Below are 25236 nucleotides of genomic sequence, written 5' to 3'. Positions count from 1 at the left end.
TGGAAATTTCATAATTAACTGCTATTAAAATTTTTGGCTTGTTATGTATCTATTATTTTTAAATTTGATTTTCTAATTATTGTGATTAAAAATTCAAATTGGCTATTATGTTTAATAATTTGATTTGAATTATTTATTCAAAACGATTTTGTTTGTATAACTGTAATTAATTAAAAATATATCATATGTTAACTTCAAAAAAAGATTTTCCACTTGAGAATGGGAGTGTTTCTCTAACTCATTCAGAGGTGTTTTATGAGCTCGCAACAGCCCTGATTCTTCCACCAACCGTGACGGAGGAGATACTATTATAAGTCTTCCTTCACAGGTGAGGAGAAAACAGCTCTAAAATGTTAAATAATTTGCCTGACGCCACAGAGATGACAAGTCATGGGGATAAGAGTCAAGCCCTAACAGTTTGAGCCCGAGTCTTCCTACCTCACTGCTGAACAGCACGGTGGGCAGCTTTACAGGTCTCCCTCCCAAAAGGGACGTCCCTTGTGTTCCTGCCTGGCTGGACATTTCTGCTACTCATGTCACTACAGAGCCGACCACAAAGGTGAAGTGCATTTCTTCCAGGAGATCACAGTAAGGACAGTGGAAGCTGCTCACAATTAGCAAGCTGGAAGGGCAGTTCAATACTAGATTTCCAAAAACGTGTGTGTGTTATGGCAATAGAGTATATTTTGATGAGAAACAGAGCTAGATTCAAATTCTGCGTCCACCTAAGAACTTGCCCCCAATGCTTGGTCCCCTCGCAAGTCTCCAGCCATTCATTTGTCCAAGCCAGAAACGTGGGAATCACCTGGACACCGGCCTTTTCCTCACCACCCCATCTGTTCACACTCATCACCAAAACCGGTGCCCTTGGCTTTCCAAATGCTCTCACAACCCGGTGTGTTTCCTGTCATCTCTGCCATGGCCGCCCTGGTCTGACTGTCATCTCCACCGAAACTATTGCTACACCCCCTGTGTCCGTGACCCTTTGCACACTGACTCCTCTCCAAGTTATTCTCCCTGCTGTATGCAGAGTGACTCTTCATCTGATGGAGGCATGCATTTACTTAAAACCCTTGAGTATCTATTGCTCCTAAACATCAACTTCTACCCTAGCCTCCAGGGTCCTAAGAGATCAGGCTCTACCTCCCTCTCCAGGTGTCTTCCCGCCTTGACTCATCTCTCCCCTCTTCTGCACAGCGAGAACTGCATTCAGATTCTCAGACCCTCTCACCCACCCTTTTACATCAAGGCCTTTGCATTCACTGTTCACTTGGGCCCATTATTTTTCAAGACTCGGCCTAAACATCAGGGCCTTCGGGTACACCTTCCTTGACCTTGGCCTTTCCTCCATATCTGTCCCCACCTCACTGGCCTGTGGACAGATCAGGTCACCCTGTGCGAGCTTCTCCTATACTGCACCTTTCATTTTTCCTTCATGGGCTTTCTCACAGGTTGAAATTCCATTTGATACATAGTTATTATTTGATGAATGTCTGTCTGCCCCTATGGATACTAAGCTCAAAATAGGAAGTGACCACATCTGTTTTGCTCACCATTTGGGATCTCTGTGCTTAGCACAAAGCATAGGTCACCAAATTCCTTTTAAATGGCTGAAAGAACTATGTGGCTCTGAGCAAATTACTTAAACATTCTAAGTCCTTCTTTCCTCAACTGTAAAAAAGGGTAATAACAAGGGCTGCCTCAAAGGTCATTGGGAGGCTCAGCCACGACCAGCATTGTAAAGCACTAGGCAGAGCCTTAATCAACACAAGGTGGCTATTCATGCTATTATTTCCTTCAATAGCTGCGTGCTGTAAGAATTAGCACCTATTTTCCAATTGTTTATATTCCCATTAAACAGGAAGACATCCCACAAAATAATAAAAACACTACAGAATATGAGCTTCTAATACTAGCCAATAGAAGGCTAGCCTCAGGCAAAAATGTGAAGTAGCCAACATTCGGGACACCTTACTTCTATCTCCTCTCCCCCGGGGTCTCCAGGAGCCCTACTGCTGGACAGCCAACACCTCCTCAGCATGGTCCTTCACAGGGACACCTGCTCCTTCTGCCTTCAGCATCTTCCAGGAGGGGGTTGTGCTGGTGTCGCTGCTAGAAAATAAAAGTTTCTGAGCACAGCAGTCATTTGAGAATCAGGGCTTTTTTTTTTCTTTATACATTCCTGCCCACATCAACAACAATAAGTACTCAATTAAGGTAGAAAGAAAGAAACAAACAAACAAAGAAAGACAAGAAGGAAGGAAGGAAGGAAGGAAGGAAGGAAGGAAAAGAAAGAAAAGAAAGAAAGGAAGAAAGAAAGAAAACAAAAAGAAGAAAAGGGAATGAAGTTTCAAAGAAAACCATGGATAGGTAGAAAAGACAATAGCAAGAGGAACCAGGCTTTGGGGCTAGGTGGGGGGTGGGGTGGGGTGGGCCGTGTACAGGTCCAGAACAAGGTTCTGTTCAGAGGATTTTCAAAAGCCAGATCAAAGGAAATGGAACCTCAGAAGGGGCAGCTTTGGTCTGTTTACCCTTTAGCTACTTCGTAATTTCCCACAATCCCCACCCCTCGGTCTGCTTTGACCCGAGATCTTCAAATGATGGGGGTGCAGGGAATCGCCCAACTGCTATCTGATTCTTCATCCACCAAATACAGCTAATGACACTGACCTTCCTCAAAGAGCTATTGTGTGGGATAATTAATAATTGCAGGATCCTTTGAGAGTATAAAGTGCGCCATAAATGCTAAGCATTATTTCCATACCGTCTCTGCTGGCTCTTCTAAAGTACATTCTGGTCTCGGTGCCTTTGATCCACTGTTATCACCTGAAATAGAGCAAACAATGCCTTTGTCTCATGCAGCAAATGCATAATGAATGCTATTCATTGTTAAAGGTTACTTAGCAATATAAGTTTTTTTTTTTTTTCTTTTGAATGGGGACATCCTCCTGCGGGAGGATTATGTAAGCTAATAGCTAATGTATCAAAGGAATGGGGAGAAAAGCAGCAGCCATGGCAACCGGAACCATGAGGCCCACACTTTGGCCTTCAGGAGAAACCTGCACCCACCTTCCTTCCGAGGGAGGATAAGGAGTAACTGGGAGAAAACTAGCAGGGCGGGCGAGCAGAGCAATCGGCAGGGGAAAATGGCAGGCTGTGGCCAACCCCTCTTCTGCCACGGGCTCTCTGCTCGCTGTACGAGACGTGATTTGCAATGTGTGCGAGGGCAAAGGTTACACGCCAGAGTCCGGTTCTCCAGCATTACCCTCTCCCCAAGCCCTTGGGCTTTCCTCTTCATGTTCACTGGTGCTTCATCGGGGGAGATTAGGTTTTTCTTTTGAATATAACCTTTCCTAGACATAGAGGTGGGCAGCACTGTGATCAGAAAGCCTCTATCCTCCCTGCGTTCCTACTGATGCTCGTTCATCTCCACAGAAACGGACCTCGACTCAAAGCCCCGCGGACACCAATCTAGATCATTAACTCTGGGAGCGATCATTCCCAAATCCTAAAGGTAAGCTAGATAGCCTGGCAGAGACCGTGGTCTCCGATAAAGTGCGAAGAAGCTCAGAACTTGTGGCTTGGCTCATTTTCTTTAATACTAAACTATTGGAACAGGATTAGAATTCCCTTATGTGTTTCCTTTAGATTTAGGCAAAAGAAATCACAAATGTCTGTTGACTTGGTTTACTTTTTGTAGGGGCAGGCTTTTTACACTCCAGCGGTTTTAAGGTATTTGGTTACTCTGCAAGTTAAATCTTTAAACGGCAGAGTTAACTTTTCAATCATGTTTCTCAAAAACCATATAAATTTACAATGTACTCCTCTCCCTATATTCCTTTAAATAATACCCAAAACACAACTCTCATATACCCCTCTATGTTTTACTGCCTCGACTATAGGGATTTTATGTCTCCTATTTGGCATTGCTATTTATTGTCATTCCACCATAATTCTGGGTTTTTGCTGACCTGATTTTATTTCAGTATCCTTTTGAAAATCTTTCTTCACTACACTTGGTTAATTCAAACTTTGGCCCTACTGGTAAAAGCTAGAAAATCCTTTCTTAACATGGAACGAGATCGCCACCCAGTGGCCAGGCTGGGCTTCCTTCTGTGCCTGCTTCCAGATCATCTCCGCCAACATTTTTATTTCGTCGGATCATGTACAGCAGAGGTGTCCTTAATGAATAGCTAACCCAGGCCCTTCATCTTTCACTTGACAAAACCTCAGGTCAAAAAGGCTAACCTATTTGGCCAAGGTCACAGCGTCACGGTAAGACCCATGCCTCACGACACACAGCCCTTAGTTTTTCCAGTGACAGTACCGCAGAGACAGAAGTGGACTTTAGGGCCAACCGATCCAAGCCTTCTATCATATAGATGAGGAAACTGAGGAACAGAGAAAGGAAATGGCTTCTCAAGGTTCATAAAGTTGACTGAGTTTGGATAAGAACCAAATGTTTTCTTTTTCTCCCTTGAGCCATTGTAATTCCAGTCTTAAATAGGTGACCATAGTACCTGAGAATAAAGTGGTCAAGGTTTTCCTTCCTCACAATGAAAGAGTATACACCACAGGAGCCCTTAGAAAGGCAATATTCATGGGGTGCCTGGGTGGCTCAGTTGGTTGAGCGTCCGACTTCAGCTCAGTCGTGATCTCGCAGTTTGTGAGTTTGAGCCCCACATCGGGCTCTGTGCTGACAGGCTGTTTTGGATCCTCTGTCCCCTTCTCTCTGCCCCTCCCCCACTTGCACTCTCCCAAAAACAAATATTAAAAAATAAATAAGTAAAATTTAAAAAATAAAAAAAATTACAAAAAGGTAATGTTCATTCTCACGAATGAATGGTTTCTTTTTGGTATATACAAAAATGTTTCACTACTTTTCTTGACACCTAGAAGGGGGTGAAGGGAATTGGAAATTCGAACTGTGCTCCCTTGGGGTTTAAAGAAAATACTTAACTCTAGCTCAAAATGTCTCGATTCTATAATTTAATCGCAGGGATTAGAGAACTTTTGTTGGCAAGTCGGGATGATGCCACACCGTCTTTCAACCTCTTCTCTAACTTCACTCATCATGATGAAATAAGAATGGTTCATAGCACTGAAGATTCCTTATCACTCTAAATAATTGTGAGTCCCCAAATTCTCAGGTGGGCTAGGATTCACACGGTGAAGCAGGTGCCGCACATTCTTGCCCTATCTCCCCAGGTCCTCCGGACTTCACCTGCAGCTGCGCAGGTGGGCAGACTGCGAGCTCCCCACCTTCCCCCCCCACACACACACACACCGCTGTCTTCCGTTCTGAGGGCTTCTGGAGCCTCCCCAGCTTCCGGTGGGGAATCTCGGGTGTTGGGCTTTACAAACTTTTTCAAAGAGTCTCTGGTGGGATTGAGCCTTAGTTGTTGTAGAGCCCTACCATTCATTAAACCACTTTTTAACCACATTAGTTGGTTTTTCTCCCTTTCCTATCACATGTTTCCAATTTCCTCACTTGTGATTCCTGGACTCACCTGTCAGATAAATGACCTGCCTGCATCCCAAGTCCTTGCCTTAGAATCTGACTTTGGGGAGATAGGAACGATGATGCCCATATTGTAAAGGAGCTCTTGTACTGCCTTCGTGGCATGACGAGTCCTCCGATGACGGTGTCCCTGGAGGTCATTTAATCTGGCCTTACCCCTACACACTGCAGGTGGACCCTTCTGGAAGCTGTCAGGCTTTTCACCTGAACAAGACTCCTTCAAGGCCCCGGAAGCACCCTGGAAACGTATTCACGTGGTTGTATGTCTTTGTAAAATTTGCAAAAGTGAGACACTTTCACTGCAGTTAAGACCGTTGTCCCTTTCTAGGTGGTATTCTGGTGGCGGAGGGTCCCTTGAAATATCTGGCAAAAGGGAAAACTGAGTTAGGAATACACATTTTAACCGAAATGTGGAATGATATTTTAGAACGTTTCAGTAAAACAAACGCAGTATTCTAGACAGCTGATTTGTGTGAATTTGGAACGTGTTTTCTATATCTTTAAATCTAAGGAATTAAAGAATTGAGAGATAACTTAGGTTAGAAAAAGTAATGGGTGGGTAAAACACAAAAGAAATAGTGATGAATAGAGCAATAAAATCAGTAGAAAGTATTCCTATATCAAAAGTGAACTGCAACAAAAAACTCCATCATATCAAGTGCAGTAAGTTATTAAGAGGAATAAATAAATTGAGTAGAAATAATGAATAGGCTCCTGGATTGTTTGATAATCCAATTAATAAAGAGGAGAGAATCATATAAATACACTGGAAAAAATTAAATATCTTGATTATTTAACACCAAATGCTGACATCAATGAATATAATATAAACTTACCTCACTACAATGAGGGCATCTATGACAAGTTGGTTAATGAGTGTCATTAATTCAAACTGTTTAAAATTAGACACTGCACAAAAAAAACTTGATATTTGCAAAAAATAGGTTTTCCAACTTTGACAACAATCCCGACAATTTATATGACATTGCCAATAATAAGTTATAAAGCTGCAAGAAATGTTTCTAAACTGTCAAAAACAAAAACAAAAATGAAATTTTAATCAATCATGGTAGAGGAAAAACTCAATTATCTTTCTATTCTTTCTATGGAACATATTCCCCAAGCCTTATCATATGAAGAGGCAACCAAAGAGTTTGCTTCCAGAAATGTAAGGGAAAAATTATTAAAGAAGTATGAAAGTAGTGGGGCGCCTGGGTGGCTCAGTCAGTTGAGCGTCCGACTTCGGCTCAGGTCATGGTCTCACGATTCGTGGGTTTGAGCCCCGCATCAGGCTCTGTGCTGACATCTTGCTCAAAGCCTGGAGCCTGCTTCAGATTCTGGTCTCCTTCTCTCCCTGCCCCTCCCCTGCTCACGCTTTGTCTCACTCTGTTTCTCAAAAATAAATAAATGTAAGAAGTATGAAAGTAGTTAATTATAAAAATTATTTGATCACTTTGGTGGATGTTGTGATGTTTGTGCTCTTTGTCATTAAATATTTGTCACGTCTTAGGGTTTCTTTCCTTATTCCAGATAACTACTGCTTTCATATCTAATTGTGGATTTATAAGTCTGTATTCTTTCTCTTAAAGAGAGCCTTCCAAATTGTAGAAGCTTCTGAGCCCATCTCTTCCCAAGTCTTCCCCAAACAGTGAAGGTATCCAACAGATACATCCAACAGAAAAGAAGCAAAATGCTCTGTTCTGCTTATATTCCAGAAATGGGTACGTACCATAAGACCCCCCCCCCTCCAAGAGGCAATTCACATGAGAGAGTGAGAAAACAGTCTTTGATCTTTTGATATGGCATAAATCAGTATATTTTATAAATACTGGACGGTATGTGCGTTTATTCAAGAAAAAAAGAAACTACCCATCTATTGCATTTGCTGGTGATCTGTCCTGCTAGCACTTCAAAATTTAAAAAAGCAAACAAAATAAATGTGTCATATGAATCACAGAGTAGTCATCGCAGGAAGAATGGCAGAGATCTTGGCAGATCATAATCCATCGCTGAGTGTTAAACATTAGTATAATATATCGTAACAATCGGTTTCTAGAAAAGAGAGTGCATCACACATAGTTAGGTTGAGTGTTTTATGAAAATTGTGCATGTGGATGTGTGTACAGGGTCACAATATAAGTGGCATTTTTACTGTGAGTCACAGCCTGAAAAGTCTGAAAAATACATATGAAGAATATGAAGCAGCTGCAGACTGAAGTTCAAGAGAAAAAGAATAAGAGGGCTAGTTTCCAGAATGCAGTTTGGCAATTTGTAGCAGATTATTTATAAATTCATTGGAATTTGGGAGGCATTTTTCCTAAGGAAATAATAGTTTGTCACTATTGGATGTTTAGCTAAAACCACAAACTCTATTTATTTAACTCACAATATAGGTAATGTATAAATTATAACATGATATATGGTACAATGGGATATGATATGATTAATACAATGATGTGATGTAACATAATGAACATAATATAATGTAAATTAACTATGCTAGTTATGATAGCCCTAAGCCAGCTCTTCCATTTTTCTCCCCATAGTCTCACCCATTCACATGACTCCTGAGCAAACTGTTTTTTGTGTTTATTTATTTAAAGTAGGTTTCACACCCAGCATAAAGCCCAATGCAGGGCTTGAACTCACAACCTTGAGATCAAGACCGGAGCTGAGATCAAGAGTTGGGCACTTAACCAACTGAGCCACCCAGGTGCCCCCTGAGCAAACTGTTTCAAAGTCTAAAGTTACAGGATTTCAGTCATGACATCATGCATATGCATTTCACAACACAAGTTAACATTTTATAATGATAATTTAATATTTTATGTTTTGTATTGCCACCTGATTTGGTATAACTGTTACCGGAACCTCTCTGCCAGTTACAACCCCTTACCCTTCCTTGCCTTCCCCTCCCCAAAAGGAAAAAGAGAAGTACTGAATGGGCTAAAATTATGACAGTTTTTAAACTGGGTGGTAGTAAGATCAAATAACCCATTTTTTTTCTAAAGTATAACATTTGTAATCCTATCCTTAAGATAATTCTCTATCGTTAAAATTGTCAGCGTCTCTGAATAATGAAAAAAAGAATAAAGAGTTAATATTCAACCGCCAAGCTCAATAAAAATCTGCAGAAGGGAAAGTCATCTTTCATGAGAGCCACAGAATAATAAATGGGCAGGTAATCCTCTGAGCTCACTTTGTCATATGTTACAACAATAAAGGAACAATATTCTAATGGTTATTTGATTTCAATACCATAAGAGTATTAACAATTCAATGTTGATTGTATATAGCTAGATTTATATCTATCCGCTAGATAAGTGTGTTCAGACAGGAAGAGAAAGGGGAAAAGCATGAACATTTATGAAATATTTTCAATGTGTTGGCACTATATTTGGTCTCTCATATGCATTATCTTATGAGATATAGTGATATAGTATTTTGTGATATTTTAATGTTGCAAAATTTTTGTAATATGTTACCTATTACTATTCTCACACTATGGTTAAAGAAACTATGTTAGTTTCCTCGGCTGCTGTAACAAATTACCATAAACTCGTTGGCTCGAAACAATGTAAATTTATCTCACAATTCCATACTTCAGAGGGTGAAGTGTGTCTCACTGGGCTACCACCAAGAGGTCGGCAGATCTGTGTTGTTCTCTGTGGTTCCTATGGAAGGATTCATTTCCTTATCATTCCATTTTCCAGAGACGACACCTTGAAGGTTGTATCCTCTGAGCTCTTAACCCCCTTCCTTCATCTTCAAAGTCAGCCACTTTGGGCCATTTTCTTTTCATGCTGCAGTTTCTTTGGGTCTCTCTTGCAATTCCGTCTTCCAATGTTAGGGACCCTGGTGATTATATCGCGCTCACCCAGATAATCCAGGATAATCTATCTTAAAATCAGCCAGTTGGCACGCTAAATTTCATCTGCAACCTTAATTCCCCGTGCCTGTGTAACCTCACATATTCACAGATTCCAGAAAATTGGATGTGGAAATCGGGAGTTGTTATTTTGCCCACCACAGAAACTGAGTTTCGAAAAGCTGAAATACTTTGCCCAAGGTCACAGAAGCAGAAGGAGAGTGGAGCTTGGATTCTGACTCAAATTTGCCTGACTTCAGCGCCCCTGCTACTCTGTTCAGCACCTTGCTGAACAGTTTATATGTCCAAAATGAAAAAAAAAAAAAAATCTCCACCGTTTGGGTCTGTTCAAGAAATGTATCTTGAGCACCTGTTGTGTGCCAGGCACTGTGCTAATGCAAAATACATAAAGATGAATGAAGTACACTGTTCCTTTTGTAGAACTGAGAGTCTGACAAAGGAGATCCTACACTGTATTATTATAATGCAGTATATTATGCTGCATGCTATACTGAGATATGATACATAGCACAAGAAGTTTGAATTTTTTACTCTAAGTGGGGAATAGGAACTAGGAAAAAAATTTAGGCTAACGACAGGACATGAGAAGATTTGGGAATCCTGGAGACAGAGACTGTTTGGAGAGGATGATGTGATCATTTCAGTGTAGGTGCTCTCAGGAAGGAATGCCAGGCATTCTACAAAAAGTCTACCCAAACTTTTTTGGAGTCTCACATTCCTTTAGAGAAAAATATAGTCTTCTCTAATCAGAAGGGAGTCCTTTTCATTCATTTATTTAGCAAATATTTATTTATTTATTTAGAGAGAAAGAAAGAGATCATGAGTGGTAGAGAGAGGTAGAATCTTAAGCAGGCTGCACACCAACCGCAGAGCCCAATATGAGGCTCTATCCCATGACCCTGACATCATGACCTGAGCCAAAATCAAGAGTTGAACACTCAGCCGAGTCACCCAGGTGCCCCAATTTAGCAAATATTTATTAAATAGTCAACTGTGTTTCAGGCTTTATGCTAGGTGAATAATCAGTTGACGTTAGTGAACAAATAGATACTGACCTATTATCCTGGTTCCCACATTCTAGTAAGGTAGACAGGCAAAAAAGAAAAAAGAAAAAGAAAAAGAAAGAAAGAAAACCAACAACAAAAAGTGTAGCTGTATGGAAGGAGACAAGGACTCCACAGGAAACAAGGACTGAGGCACAGAGTCATACAGGAGGCAGTCCCTTGGGTAAAACCAGGACTGATTGGGATTTTCCCTGAGTGCCCCATTTTTGTTAAAATATCACAATAGGGTATAGCCACACCTGTTGTACCCTATTTTAGTAGATGTTTCTAGGTTCCCTAAGTACCTCCCATTGGTACTAGAGCCACGCCGGATTCTCCCACGGAACTCCCTAGCAGTCCTCACCAACCGGCAACCAAAGAACTGTGCTTGGACCGAGAGGAGCCTCCGGTGTCCTGCTCCAGGTCCAAGACCTCGTCCATCCTTTCGGATTGTTAGGCGCTGTCTGCCACCTCTTGGTAGGTGCGTTAACTGACACATAGAGAGGAGAGGGAACTGTTGCTTGCTCTGGGTTTGTTCTACCAAAATGGACGCCTCTGAGGAAATGTGTTGATACGACAGTTATTCAGACTATCCTAGGGGTGCCTGGGTGGCTCAGTTCATTAAGGGTCTGCCTCTTGATTTCAGCTCAGGTCTTGATCTCAGGGTAGGGAGATCAAGCTCCAAGTTGGGCTCTGCGCTGAGCGTAGAGCCTGGTTAAGATTCTCTTTGTCCTTTCCCTATGCATGTGCATATGTGCATGCACGTGTGCTCGCGCTCGCTCTCAAAAAAAAAAAAAAAAAAAGAATCTCCCAGAAATAAAACGTTAGAGGAAACAATGTAAAAGCAAACTTTATGGAAAAGTAATCAAAGGTCAAATTAGCTTTCTTTCCTGTTAGTATTTGACAAGAAGAGTTCTAGCTGAGGAGGCACCCTTAATGACGACACATGGAAAAAGAGAAGGCAACCAAAAAGTAGAAGGTAGAGAAAACTACACAAGCAGAAGAGAGCAGGCAGAGAAAAGCAAGCACTGAATTTGAGCACATCCTGACTGAGGTATCAGAGAGATCTCCCGGCGGCACATAAAGCAGCCAGCTGTAAATGCAGGTTTGGAGCTGGAAATACATTTGAGAAGCATCAGTACAAAAGTGGCACGCAATCCATGAAAATTAATGAGATTGTCTAGGAAGAAGCCGGAGAGAGAGAAAAAAAGATCTCGCACTGAGCCCTGAGAAATGATATACTTGAGAGTTTGGGTAGAAGAGAAGGCGGCTCCTGAGGCTTTAGTAGAAGTTGAGAGAACAGAGAGCTCCAAAGAGGGGTCAACTGCCAGCCATTTCAGGAGTCAACACAGCCGAGAGTGGAGGTGTGTGGATGTGACAGTCACAGGGTCTGAGCTCGAGCTTCTTCTTTCTCAGGGAAGAGCTACATGAACTTGGACACTCAACTTCTCTGTGCTCCGGTTTCCTCATTAGTAAAAGGGGACAATATGTTTAGAAAGTTAATATGGGCACAGCACCTAGAATTTGGCAGGCTACGTAGTAAGTGTTGCTAAATCGAACTACCGTTGTTCCACATTAAGTAAGGTGAGAATAGGTAAGTGTCCTTTGGATTTGGAAACACGGGGATCCTTGGGACTCTTGATGTTAGTCACATTAGAGGCAAGGATGGAGTGGGCTCAAGTGTGGACGGGAAATGAGGAACAATGGGGCTTCCTTCTTCAAGATGAGGCTAAAGTGGGAAGGGCTAACGGTGATTTTCCCTCCTCCTTTCTCCTGAGCATCCACTGTGATATCTGAATCAGGAGTGACCATCTAGACCCTCATCTCAGGTGAGGGGGGTGGGGAAGTTGCCCACCTAGACTTCTGGCCACGATGTCTGCCTGGTCCCAATTCCCAAACTGGAGAACATCATCACCAACCGGAATGATGAATACGAAAGCTTGTTCTAGGTCACTTCACCCAATAGCTGAAATTCTCTAGGGGAAAGACAGTTCAAATTGGAAATGCAGAGAATAGTGAGGAAAGCATTAATTTGGGATGATCTGGGGGAGGGGAAGTCTACTAGGGTAGAGGAATGTGGTTAAGTCCAACAGCACTCTGAAGACACCAGGCTCCATGTGGCCCAAAAGGGAAATGAAAAAATGCCAAAAGCCCGCTCTGGCTCTCCCGATCAAGGTTGAGCAAGACCCCCCAGCCTTCTTCCTCTTGTCTTCACCTGCTCCTTCTCAGTTGGAAGAATAGGCAGCCAGTGGCTGTGGACGAATTCCAACTTACTAACTGGTACAGAAAGAGGCAGATCACAGGCCAAAGTGCACCCGGGGCCACTGCCTTTCTCCCGGGGCCTCTGCCTACATCATTTGGTTTCCAGGGCTTGAGGTGGTGATGGTCAAGGAGGGAGGACCTAGAGCAGAGGAAGAAGGAACAGGTGTGGCCTTATTTACTAGTCTACTCATCGTCCTTTTGCTGCAGAGGGACGGAGCTGTCACCAAGATGTCCAAGGAGGCCCATAACTGGTTGAACCCAGAGCAACTCCCTTCCCAGAGCAGTTCGGTCCTGCATCAGTTTTTAAATGCACGGAAAAGCCTTACAGGCAAATGTATTCATGTTCACAGTGTTATTTATTCTTAACCTTTTTTTTTTATTTTTGCAATTAAATGTTGAGGTTTAGGCTAAAAACTATTAATATAATGAAGGCTAATTCTTTTTACAATGCCTTTAGCGTGTGCTGATTTTTTTTCTTCACTCACAAAAAGGTTTTGCTTTATTGTGCAGAGGAAAAAAAAAACAAAACCTACCCACAGCTGAGTCACCCTGAGTCAAAAGTGTTGTCTATCCTCATCACCTTATTAGGAAACTTGACAATAATTCACAGATCTTTGGGGATAATCAGCAGGCTTTCCAATACTGCCCGGAATAGTGGTAAACACTGTATTTTTAAAAATAGCGTAACTGTTACATGGTTCCCTCAGGCAATTAGCCGGTGTTGCTTGCCCTATAATGCCCTGCTTCTATCCCCAGAGAATAAGCATTTGGTCTGTTCAGAATTATCATGTATTTCCTTCTTTCCTCTACGTAGGTCACTAGATTCCTCTGTGAACAGTGGGCATCAAACACCATTAAAAAAAAAAAAAAACCTATGTACAAAATGCAGCCGTTAATATTTCTCAAGAGCACTGAGTTGTATTGAGTCATATTATGTGAAATTATAAAATACAATCAGAAAAGGGCACTTCACATGCCATCATAGTCATTTTGTAAAGTTCAGTTTGGTAATTCCGAGCCGCATTTAATTTTCTCTGAAAATTCCCACACAGCAGAAAGATATTGCTCTTTGTGGCTTTCAAGTCTATTTCAGAGAACTGTAAAACCACCACCTTTTGGAATTAGCACTTTTCCTATAAATAGACACTACATCACTTATACCAAATAAAGTCACATAGGCGTTTTCATTAATATGAATGCTAAAATAATAAGTGGTTTTCCTACATAACCATTCTGGGATTTATGAAAATTAGAATTCTGCATTTTAGTTTGGTCTGAATCATTTGTAGTTCTTCATCTTCACTGATAGGGGGGGCTAGTAATTTCTGTATTAATTATAATATTTTAGCATGTTAAAATCTATATCTAGATGAAACAGATACTTCAAAGCTTCAAAACTGATGAAACTGCATACTTCTCTTTTAAGGGATAAAACCGTTTGCATTAATATGTGAAATATACTACTAAAACACCCCCTGCTGATTTCATAGGCTTTGCAGGGAGTTATGCATAATTTTCTGAAAATTAAAGGACTGAGGATCAGTATTTATGAGATCTCAAGAACTATTAAAAACTTGGAAGATTCTCCTAAAATGGAATTTTAAAAATTCAGCTCAACAATTATTTAACACACGCCAGAGGTAAAACAGCAGAGTAAACTCAGAAGATCAGAGTTTGAGATTCAGCCTCATGCTTACCCACACCACAATGGTGCTCATCTAATATCTTTGCAAACCTACGACACAGAATTGAAATGAGAATTAAGTGAAATAACTTGGGAAACTGCCTTGTAAAATAATAGGATGTAACCTCAGAAATGCTGACTGCTGAAGGTAGCATGCTTAGGACAAGAATTCTCCTATTTAGATGTGAAGATAAATTCTCAGGAATCCACAAATTCTCCATGTAAATGTGTTTTCACTCCTTTTAATTTTGTTTGTGTTTTTATGTTGGTGTCAATCTTTTTTTAAAAAGTTCATGGAGCACATTCTAGATCATCGGAATATCCTCCTTGCAACTGCCACGCAATATACATATTCAAGATAGTATTAGTGCCAAGTAATTCAGCTTCATTTGTTTCCAAGCTAATGAAAACAGATACAAGTGGACTTTAATTTCTAGCTTCCGTTTTCCTTTTCCTCCAAGAGAAAGGCAAGGCACGTGGGCAACAATTCTGAGCAAAGATTTGGTGGTAATGTAGATCCAGAAAACTGATGAGAAAATCATTACATGGCACACCATAACCTTAGTAAGCTGAACTTTTAAGAGGACAAAATCTTGCCAGTCTGCATTAAGAGCAGTGATTTAACACCCTGATTTAACATCATTTGTACTGATGTTGTAGCTTTGCATATATTTATTGTAATTGTTTTAGTTAAATAACCATATGAAAACTGTAAACCTAAGCTTATACTCAGATTCATGTTCCATTTATTTAAATAACATTATAGGAGCGCCTGGGTGGCTTAGTCGGTTAAGCGTCTGACTTCAGCTCAGGTCATGATCTCACAGTCCGTGAGTTCGAGCCCCACGCCGGGCTCTACTGACAGCTTGGCTATGCTGACACCCAGAGCCTGCTTCGGATTCTGTGTCTCCCTCTCTCTCTGCCCCTCCTCAGCTCATGCTCTCTCTCTGTCTCAAAAGTAAATAAACATTAAAAAAATTTTTTTTAAATAACATTATAAAATTAACATACATTAGTTAACTTAAAAATAATTTAATATTTGAGGGGTGTGGCCCATGAAATCAGAACTCAGAAAAGAAAACACTCTAGTTAAATCTTCTTTCTACACTTTGCTGTGTGATCCTGGGTAAGTCAAATGACTCCTTAACAGTAAAATAAGGATAATAATTTCATTCACATAGGAACACTCTGAGGAGTAAATGAAACAATTAATGTAACTGTGAACGGATGTCTTCCCAGGTATGGTATGTTGTGGAAAATAAACACACTGAATCAAGAGTTTAGGCTTTCGGGGCGCCTGGGTGGCGCAGTCGGTTAAGCGTCCGACTTCAGCCAGGTCACGATCTCGCGGTCTGTGAGTTCGAGCCCCGCGTCAGGCTCTGGGCTGATGGCTCAGAGCCTGGAGCCTGTTTCCGATTCTGTGTCTCCTTCTCTCTCTGCCCCTCCCCCGTTCATGCTCTGTCTCTCTCTGTCCCAAAAATTAATAAACGTTGAAAAAAAAAAGAGTTTAGGCTTTCAAACTACATTTCTATGCTGCCTTGGGCAAACTGCCTTACCTCTTTGAGAGTCACCTCCAATTTTCTAAAGCTAGGAGGTATGTCAGATTATCTCACAGTTCTTTTTAATATTGCTGTAACAGAAGGTAGTTGTTTGGGTTTTCTATTGAGATTTCAATGGAAATTCCATTCATTTGATTTCACTCATATCATCTCCCCAGTTATTTGGTTTTCCATTAGCTTGATTTTCAGCTTACTTCTCTGAAAACTTAAAAAAAAAAAAGTTATGATTTACTGTGGTCAATGCAGCAGTTTGCAAAACCAGGGTCAGAAAAGCTAAATTCTCTGATCTAGCAGAGAGATTTCAGTCTTTCTTTGCTTTGTTGTTTTTTCTGTTATAATAGAAAGACAAAACTCAGATTTGAGTCTTTGTACTTAGATGTAACCATTCAAGGCAAGTCAAATGATCTCTCTACCTTGACTACACTGCTTAAAAAGCAGGCTCTGGACACAGACTTGTGGATTCAAATCCTGATTCCACTACTTATTAGCTATGCAGCCTAGGAAAAAAAATTCCTGAACCTCTCTAAGCCTTTATCTTTTGTAACAATTAATGGGATAATAGTTGTAAAGCACCCAGCTGTGAAGTGTGGTATTTTTGGAAAACCTCAGGGAATGTTAGCTATTATTAGTATTGTCACGTTTATTTCCCTTCCTTTTCATCCTTACCTTTCCGGTTATGCAAGACTGCAAAACTTGGAGCATGGAGGGGTAATAAGAAAGCTCTGGGAAAGTAAACAAGGAGTGGCAACTGGTAGTCAATGCAAAGGCAGAGGACTAGAAAGAACCGCCACCATACATGTCCAGAAACTTAGACTGGATCTGGGTTCCACAATTTTCTAGCTTTGCGAATATCAATTAATTCATATCACCTAAGTTTTTGTTTCCTCCTCTCTGACCTGAGACTAGTAATGTAAGACTGTTAGCGAAAGGCTCAAAAACCGATATTCAATATACATGACTTCCTAAACTCTCAACACGGCGGCTTTTCTCCTTGACAGAGTTTAGAAGGGTCAGAAGAATTGGATTCTACTTCTAGCCTTCTCACTTTTGTACTGTGTTCAAAACCTTTAACCTTCTGGGTCGCCTTCATCTGCTACATCATTACAGTAGTAACGACCACCATGGATTGCGGGCTTACCATATGCCATACATTGCACTATGTTCTGAATCTGCACACAGGGCAACATTCTCAATTAGTGCTTGCAATTTTAAGGCAGATATATCCATTTCACAGATGAAAAAACTAAGGCTGAGAGAAGTTAGAAACCTGCCATCCGGCACCTGCAGTGCTAAGGTTCTAAAATCACCCACCATAAAAGAGAATTGTTAGCCACCAATAGCCTTGCCTCTAATCACTGGCTTTCCCACAATTACCCACAGAGGGGAAAGTAGGCACGTCTACCCTCCAGAATTCACCACGGCGTGTGCGGGGCTCCACCCATCCTCAGATCCGCGCCTGCGCTTTCCAGTCCAGGCCCCGCCTCGCCCCGCCTCCGCGGGCCGCTCTGGCCACCTCCCACCCGGGAGAGGCCCCGCCCGCCGAGGGAAAAGCAGCGCACACCCAGCCTCCACCGCGCTTAGCTAGACGCGGAGCAGGAGCTCTGGGTGCACCCGGATTTCCTGTCTGCCCTCTTCGCTTCCGGCGAGGCACCTCCGACCAATGAGGTGGGCTGGGAGGCGGGCTCGGAGGCGGGCCTTTACGCTCCCAGACTCCCGCCACCTCCCTCTCCGCTCCCCGACGATTTAAGAACAGCGTGAAAAAACTAGCCAAGTGGCTTGGGTGGTTTCGCGGGGCCTTATGGCTGTTTCTGGGACGCTGAGCACTTTCCGCCTTCCGCCGTTGCCCACGATTCGAGAAATCATTAAGTTGTTCAGGCTGCAAGCGGTGAAGCAGCTATCCCAGAATTTTCTCCTGGACTTGAGGCTGACAGGTGGCTGTCTTCTCAGTGCTCCCCGGCTGTCTTCCCCGCATCCCTGGGGACACGGGCCGGGGGTCTGCGCGCGGATCCTGCGGGCGGGTATCTGGGGTCAGGCAGTGTGCAGCGGGCCTTAGGTCAGGTCCTTCTACCGCTCTGTGTTAAAGAACTCCGGAGCCCCGCCCAGGAGACGGGTGGAATGCGTTGTTTGCTCGCGGAATGGCGTGTTCGGGGGGTTGCCGTGGGCCAGGGGAAGCAGGTGGTACAGACGCCGAGCAAACCCTGGGGGAGGCAGGGGTCGCGTATCGTGTTAGGCGGTTGTGGAAATGCGAGTCTTGCTGCATTAACACTAGGTTTGATTTTCATGCAGTCCGAAGTTAGAATTTCAATTAGTGCGGGGAGTTCTTCGAGAACACGTCGGAAAGTGGGTCGCTCATGGGATTACTTACTTAAACGCTTGTTGAATGCAAAACCCGCGGGGCGCAAATATTCAGTAAAATACGCGTCAAACAGACGACTTTGTGCTAGTGCTGGAGGTGCAGTTTGGGAGTGAACAAGGCAACGTCTTTCCGCAAGGAGCTTACGTTTTTTAGTAGGTTTACATTGTTCCCGTCCCTGATTTTAAGTCGCTTTCTGTGAGGTAAAATTCACGTGCCATCGAATGAACTAGTTTGAAGTGCAGAGTCTGGTGACAAACGTATGCATGCGTTTAACCACCGCTCCTGTGTCTTAGTGATACTTCTAGAAGGTGAGGTTGCAAGACTAACCTGTCTAACAAATGTGTCCACTAATTCACTGTTGCAGTAGAGTATTTGAGATACTGATACTCCATTTGGCCCCCTTTAGGAGCTAAAAAGATCAACGAATCATACCCAAGAAATTCATTTTCAATTAAAGGAAGTGGAGTTTACAAAGCACAATAATGGGATGTGGAGTCTTTATTCTGCCAGTAGAAACTAAGCTTCAGTTTCTCCTATGTTAGTTGGAGGAGGGCCCCTCCTTCCAGAGCGTTAAAGGGTTATCTGCTTCTAAAATTCTTTAGTCCTAGAAATGACCAGAGCCAGCATTGCCAGTTGTTAGTCACATATGATAGACATAAAGCACCATTCTCAAGGCTGAAAATAGAGATCTTTGTATGTATGTTTTTAAATGTTTGAGACAGCATGAGCAGGGAAGAGGGAGAGAGAGAATCCCAAGCAGGCTCCGTGCTCAGCCCTGAGCCAGACTCAGGGCTCCCCATCCGACGACTATGAGATCATGACCTGAGCCAAAATCAAGAGTCCGAAACTTAACCAACCAAGCCACCCAGGTACCCCGATCTTATATTTTTAATATAAAAAAAAATTCTTCATTTATAGTATCTCATGTGAGTCTTTATTCTCCCCGGGGATAAATTCTGGAATCTAGGTACTATTCCCTCTTCTCTGGGAACCAGAGTAAGAGATTAAAGTACTTGTCTGCGGTGGGAAGTTCTGGTGGGAGCAGATGGTTGGTGAACTGACAGTGCCTCTTTGATACTCATTTGTATTTGAATGTGCCTGAAAAGTTTGAGGGCAGAGCCCCTGACCTGCCTACCATCCTAGTTCTCCATTAAAAAAAAATGAGAATATTGAATTCATTACGCCTTTCCCTTCTGAAAGGGATAATAATCATCCCTGTACCCTCTGAAGGGCATTGGTCTGTAATGGAGGAAGGATTGCTTTAGAATTTACACCTGAGCTGGAGTCCCTTCTCTCCCATTTGCTTTCTAAATGACCTTGCCCAAATGAAACAAATGAAAAGTTAAATTGGGATAGTAGTTCTTAATGTGTTGGAAGGATTGTTGAGATGCGTGGGAGAAAGCTTGTAAACCACCTAAAACAAATGGTTGGGGACGTGTACTAATTCCCTCCCAGCCAGTCAGAAGGCAAACTATTTTTGGATGGTTGAAAGACTATTATTGCATTTAAGCCCACAAAAAATGGTACTATACAATCCCAGCGAACACTGCAGAGAAGTGCTGGTGTGTTTTCAGTGGCTAAGTTCCCACTATCCCAGGAGCCCCAGTTACTTGGATTTTATTATCTCCGTCAGTAAGACCAGCCCATTGTATGTTATTCCAGAAGTGATGATCGATTGCCACAATCCTTTTCATGATTTCTTAATGTCTGCTTACTTACAGAGGCTGATTAATTCAAAACATTAACTTTTCCATATCAATTTGCATATTTGCAAAGTTTAAAAAACTTCCAGGTGTAAGTTTAGCTTTTTCCAGAAAAGTGACCAAGAATCTGTAAATTTCTGCTAATCCTATGATCTAGGAACTTGTTGCTATGGCCATGTTGACCAGCTATATGTCTATAGGTAAAAAAGGAGACTACCATTACTTTTTGCTTTTGAATTTATAACTGGCAGCAGTAGAAATTCTGAATGTGAAACTGGTCTTATTCAGATATTCAGTACCTGGCAAGTGTAGAGAGATGGTTTAGCTGGTCAGTTGTTAGGAATTGATTGGTTTGGCAGAGGAATGGATAGAAAATACAGTGTTAACTACATTTAAGTTAGGAAGTTTTGTCATGATAATCCCATTTTTCCTAAGGGACTGATACAATTCAGCTATAATGTGGTAGAATATTGGGTGGCCACTACATGTTTATTGGTTTAGGCTAAAAGTTAAATAACTAGATAAATATGGTGTAAAGGATTAGTTAAGTCATGGTTGATAAGAATTTGTGGAGATTACTTTTTTGTTAACTTCTATACATTGAAATTTGTCCAGATAATTAAAACTTTTTTTTTTCTCTCCTAGATAAAATTGTAAGGAAAGCTGGCGATCTGACAGATGCTTATGTTTATGAAGTGGGCCCTGGGCCAGGGGGAATCACAAGATCCATTCTCAATGCCAATGTTACTGAACTTCTGGTGGTTGAAAAGGATAGTCGATTTATTCCTGGATTACAGGTGAGAGACTTAAAATGCCTTTTCTAGGAGGTAAAAACCCAATTTAAATCTTCAGTCCATGATTCTTTAACCTCAGGATATCCAAAGGTTGTGTAGGTTGCTCCTCAAACTGCAGATCTCCAGATCCTTTTCCAGAGATTCTGATTCTGTGGTCTGGAGAAGTCTAGGAATTGCATTTCTAACAAGCATCCCCACATGGTCTGTTGACCACTATTTGAATAAACCTGCTTTATGTATTAATGTTAACCTAGTTTTGTGTGATCTGTTTTTTTAATCTAATAGCCATGTATGTTCTGGCCCATTCCTTCAAAACTAAGGAAAATAATTAATGCCAATAATGACCCCGCTATTGGCATGACTTCTGAGAACTTCATTTAGATTCAGAAAATCCTTTCTGTAAGCAAAAGATGGAGAAAACTGAGGTTTCTTTTAAGAGAGACTAATTGTCAAGCTTAGGCATTTAAGAATTTCTTAGGCGAAGAAGTGAAGTTGTACCACTGTGCACGTAAATTTAAGATGCGGTTTGAATGAAATGAAACAATAGGTGCTGTTATATGAGAAATACTTGAAGGAGCTGGGCGTGTTTCCGAGGAGAGGATCTTTGAGTGAGGGGATTCAGAGCTGCCTGTGAAAGGTGGCAGTGAAGAAGATCGCTTATTTTGATTTCTAGAAAAAAAAAAAAATCCTACAAATAGGTAAGAATTGAGGGAGGCAGATGTGGATTTAAAATAAGGTGGGACTTACATTTTTTTAAGTGGTAGCAAACAGCGGCACCCATTGTATCAGGGATATCGTAAAGGGAATTCTTCACAGGGGGCACTTAATGGCTTAAGGAACTTTGATTCCTCTGTAATTCTAAAAGTTTAGAAGAGCCCTTAGCCTTTGGCTTAGATAAGCAGCAATTTATTGAGTGTAACCGAAAAATAAAGTTATCTGCGTTATTACTATCATACAAGAGACAAATTGGTTTACAATTGGTACGTCCTAATGCTTGTGTATGCAACAATTGAAAAATGTTTAATTTCTGCCAGAATAGTTTGAGGAAATTTGTTTGAAAATCTAGGGCTTTGTGTGCATGCAATGGGTTTGTTTTGTTTTTTTTTAAAGGAGTTTTTATTTATCAGATTTTATTTGGCTACATCTAGTTTTTGCTTTAAACAGTTATATAAAATTTAGTTTTATCTAATTTTTACACTATTGACAGAATTGGTTTTAGATTTATAACTTTATTTTGGGATTGCCATATGGTGCATATTCCTTGATCAAATATGGAATTTAATACTGATTTTTTGCTTTGAATTACTTTCTTTCAAGAACTGTCTGCATCTCAGAAGTGAAAGTGGGAATATTTTATTTTCAGTGAGATCATGACATAATAAAAAGAAGCTGAAGCACACTATGTCATTCCCTTCAGGTTTTTTCTTTTTTCTTTTTAAGTTTTATTTATTTATTTTGACAGAGAGAGAGAGAGAGAGAGGAGAGAGAGAAAGCATGAGCAGGAGAGGGGCAGAGAGAGGAAGAGAGAGAATCCCAAGCAGGGTCTCGCCTGTCAGTGTGGAGCCTGACGTGGGGCTTGAACTCACAAACTGAGCTCATGACCTGAGCTGAAATGAAGAGTTGGTAGCCACCCAGGCGCCCCTCAGATTTTTTCATCTAGCCCTTTCTGGACATAAGAATACTCCTCTGACTTTATTGCCCTTGAAGAGACTTCCTAACCCTCAGTCTTCCCATCTGTTATGTGCAATTCTTTCTCATAAGGCAAGGGGGTGAATCAAATTTCTGTTCATCCCCACCTTAATTTACATACTCTCCTCTCTGATCCCAACAAAAGATGTGTGAAGAGGGGCTGTTTAAAAGACAACTACACCCTTCTCTTTTCAAATGCCTGCCCCAGCTCCTGCACTCCTAACCCCTGCCTTGTTTTATTTATCTCGTTGGATTGATCATCATCGGATACATTTTCTGTATGTTCTTATTTGTTGTCTACCTCCCCCCGCCTGGAATGTACTGCAAAGAACATAGATATTTTTGTGTGTTCTCTTCCGTGCTGTATCTCTACCACATGCAACAGTGCCTGGAGTATAGCAGGTGTTCAATAATGTCTTAAATGGGAAAATAAAAGGTTGACTTTATGTGTCTATCTAATCAGCCAACTAAATGTGCCATTTTTTAAATTTTTTATTTATTTTGAGAGAGAGGGCGCGCGTGCATGTGCCCATGAACAGGGGAGGGGCAGAGAGAATCTGAAGCATGCGCTGCACTGTCAGCACAGAGCCAGACCCAGGGCTCATCTCACGACGGTGAGATCATTTAATCGCGAGAATGAATAATTGTGTGGCGTTGGTTATTTAAAAAGTTTTGTGACCTTTTTTTCTGAATACAAAGATTTGTTTCAAGGTAAATTACTCTGCAAGAAATGTGTATTTGTCTTCTTACATGTTTCTGTAGAAGAAGCAAAATTAATTCTTAGTGTCTTATATGCAGGAAAAGAATTTGCCTTGAAAAGAAATGTTGGGTACTAAAATATCACATAGATTTCTTTTTCCTGTAAAGAAGGTTTCAATATGTAAAACCACTTTCATTTAGAGGTACTAAATTAATCATGAAAATGAATAAAGGCAGAAGGTGTGATCTATTTAAAGGATTCCATTTTAGTGGTTTCTGAGCTAATAGAATTACTTTTTAAAGAAATTGTAATAATTTATAAAATGTCTTCTAGCTGAAAGTATGTCATTTGTGTCTTGATCCAATTCTTATAATATCATCTTAGGATCTTATAAGGCCTCTTATATCTCACTATATAAGGCATCTTACTTATAAGGCATCTTATATCTTAATATATGAGGCATCTTAGGATCTTACTAAATACAGTAGTATGTTACTAACACAGTTACTAACACAGTACTAACATACAGGTTTCACCGTCAGCATGTTGTAAGGTAAAAAACATGTCTGATATGTGAAAGTACTATAATATAGCTTTGTGTTTAAAGAACACAGACTGCAGCATCGGATTGGGTTTGACTTCAGGCTCTACCGTTTACTGGGTGTATGACTTTGGGCAGGTAACTATGTCTCAAGGCCTCAGTTTGCTTGTAGAATAGTAATGAGGATTAAATGAATGCCTCATACTTAGTTAACCATGCAATGTATTTTTCGATATAAGTAATCAATTAAATTATTATCCCTGTGCCTTGGGCATTTCTGTTAATTAAAGATTGATCATGAGACTGCTAATCTGGAAAGAGGTAGAGGAGAAAGGTTATTCCTTTGGATCACTGGAAAATAAATCCCTAGTGCTGTGGGAATGTTGGAGCTTTGTCCCACCTCCTTGAACCAGCATTGGACATTCAGGGTTTCTTTCTCTTAATATTGCAGCATTCTCTTGTGATTGTGCATTTGCGGGGGGAGGGTGAGGTCTTTATTATTTTTTAGTTATTGTTACATTTCTGTGGCTGAGCCGATTGTCTCTGCTTTGGAGGGGAGTGAGATTTTTTTAATACCTCAAAGAACTTGAAATCTTCCCCCATTTCTGAATTGGAGATAACGTCACAAATAACATGTTCTCCTTGAAGTAAATAATCTGGGTTCTTCATTTTTTGTTTTAAGGATTTTGTATATTAATAACAATATGGAGGGTTTACTGCACTAAATACTTTGTTTTACAGCTTTATTGAGTTATTAATGTTCAGTAAACTGCACATGTTGTTAAAAGTGTACAGATTACTGAGTTTGACAAATACATAATCTCATGAAACCATTACCACAATCAAGAAAATGAACACTCATCACCTTCAAGATTCCTCATTTTCCTTTATAATCCAGCCCTCCCTCTTCCCTTTCCCTATCTTAGGGCAACCACTGATCTGCTTTGTCAATATAGGGAATTTCCATTTTTCAGTATGTTATATAAATGAAATCATACAGTATGTGTGTTTTTTTTTTTTGTCTGATGTCTTTTACTGAGCATAAGTATTTTGAGATTAATCCATGTTGCAGTATTTATCAATAGTTTAATTTTTTTTTATTGCTGACTAGTTAGTACTCCACTGTATGGCTATACCAAATTTATAAATCCATTCACCAGTTGGTGGACTTGGAGTTGTTTTTATTTTTTGGCAATTACATATAAAGCAATCATCAGCATTCACATGCAAGTCTTAGTGTGATTACATACTTTGATTTCTCTTGAGTAAAGAGCTAGAGGTGGGATGTCTGAGCCTCATGGCAGGTGTATGTTAAACTTCTTGTGAAACTGTTTTACAAAGTGGCTGTACCAGTTATCATTCCCACCAGCTGTGCGTGAGAGTTCCCGTGGCTTCACATGCTTCTCACACTTGGTGTGGTCAGTCTTTTTAATTGTAACCATCCAAGCGAGTGTATAACAGTATCTTACAGTGTCTTAACGTAGCTTTTATTTGC

The 25236-nt window shown here is 41.0% G+C and overlaps 1 protein-coding gene across 2 annotated transcripts in view; it reads left to right on the top strand.

Moving 5' to 3' along the window:
• Positions 1-17657: 17657 nt before the first annotated feature.
• The window catches only part of TFB1M (transcription factor B1, mitochondrial), a 66269-nt gene continuing 58690 nt past the window's right edge, over positions 17658-25236 (top strand). Inside the window, exons 1-2 of one of the 2 annotated variants that reach the window (XM_030316651.2) lie at positions 17658-17889; positions 20663-20814. In XM_030316651.2, the coding sequence (XP_030172511.1) occupies positions 17757-17889; positions 20663-20814 (285 nt within the window). In that variant the 5' untranslated portion in view covers positions 17658-17756. The remainder of the gene's footprint in view (positions 17890-20662; positions 20815-25236) is intronic. The other variant, XM_030316652.1, reaches the window with a different exon arrangement.

The sequence above is a fragment of the Lynx canadensis genome, chromosome B2 (genome assembly GCF_007474595.2).
Source record: "Lynx canadensis isolate LIC74 chromosome B2, mLynCan4.pri.v2, whole genome shotgun sequence".
Taxonomy (NCBI): Eukaryota; Metazoa; Chordata; class Mammalia; order Carnivora; family Felidae; genus Lynx; species Lynx canadensis.
The sequence above is the reverse complement of the archived record's forward strand: the minus strand, read 5'-3'. Positions and strand labels throughout refer to the sequence as shown.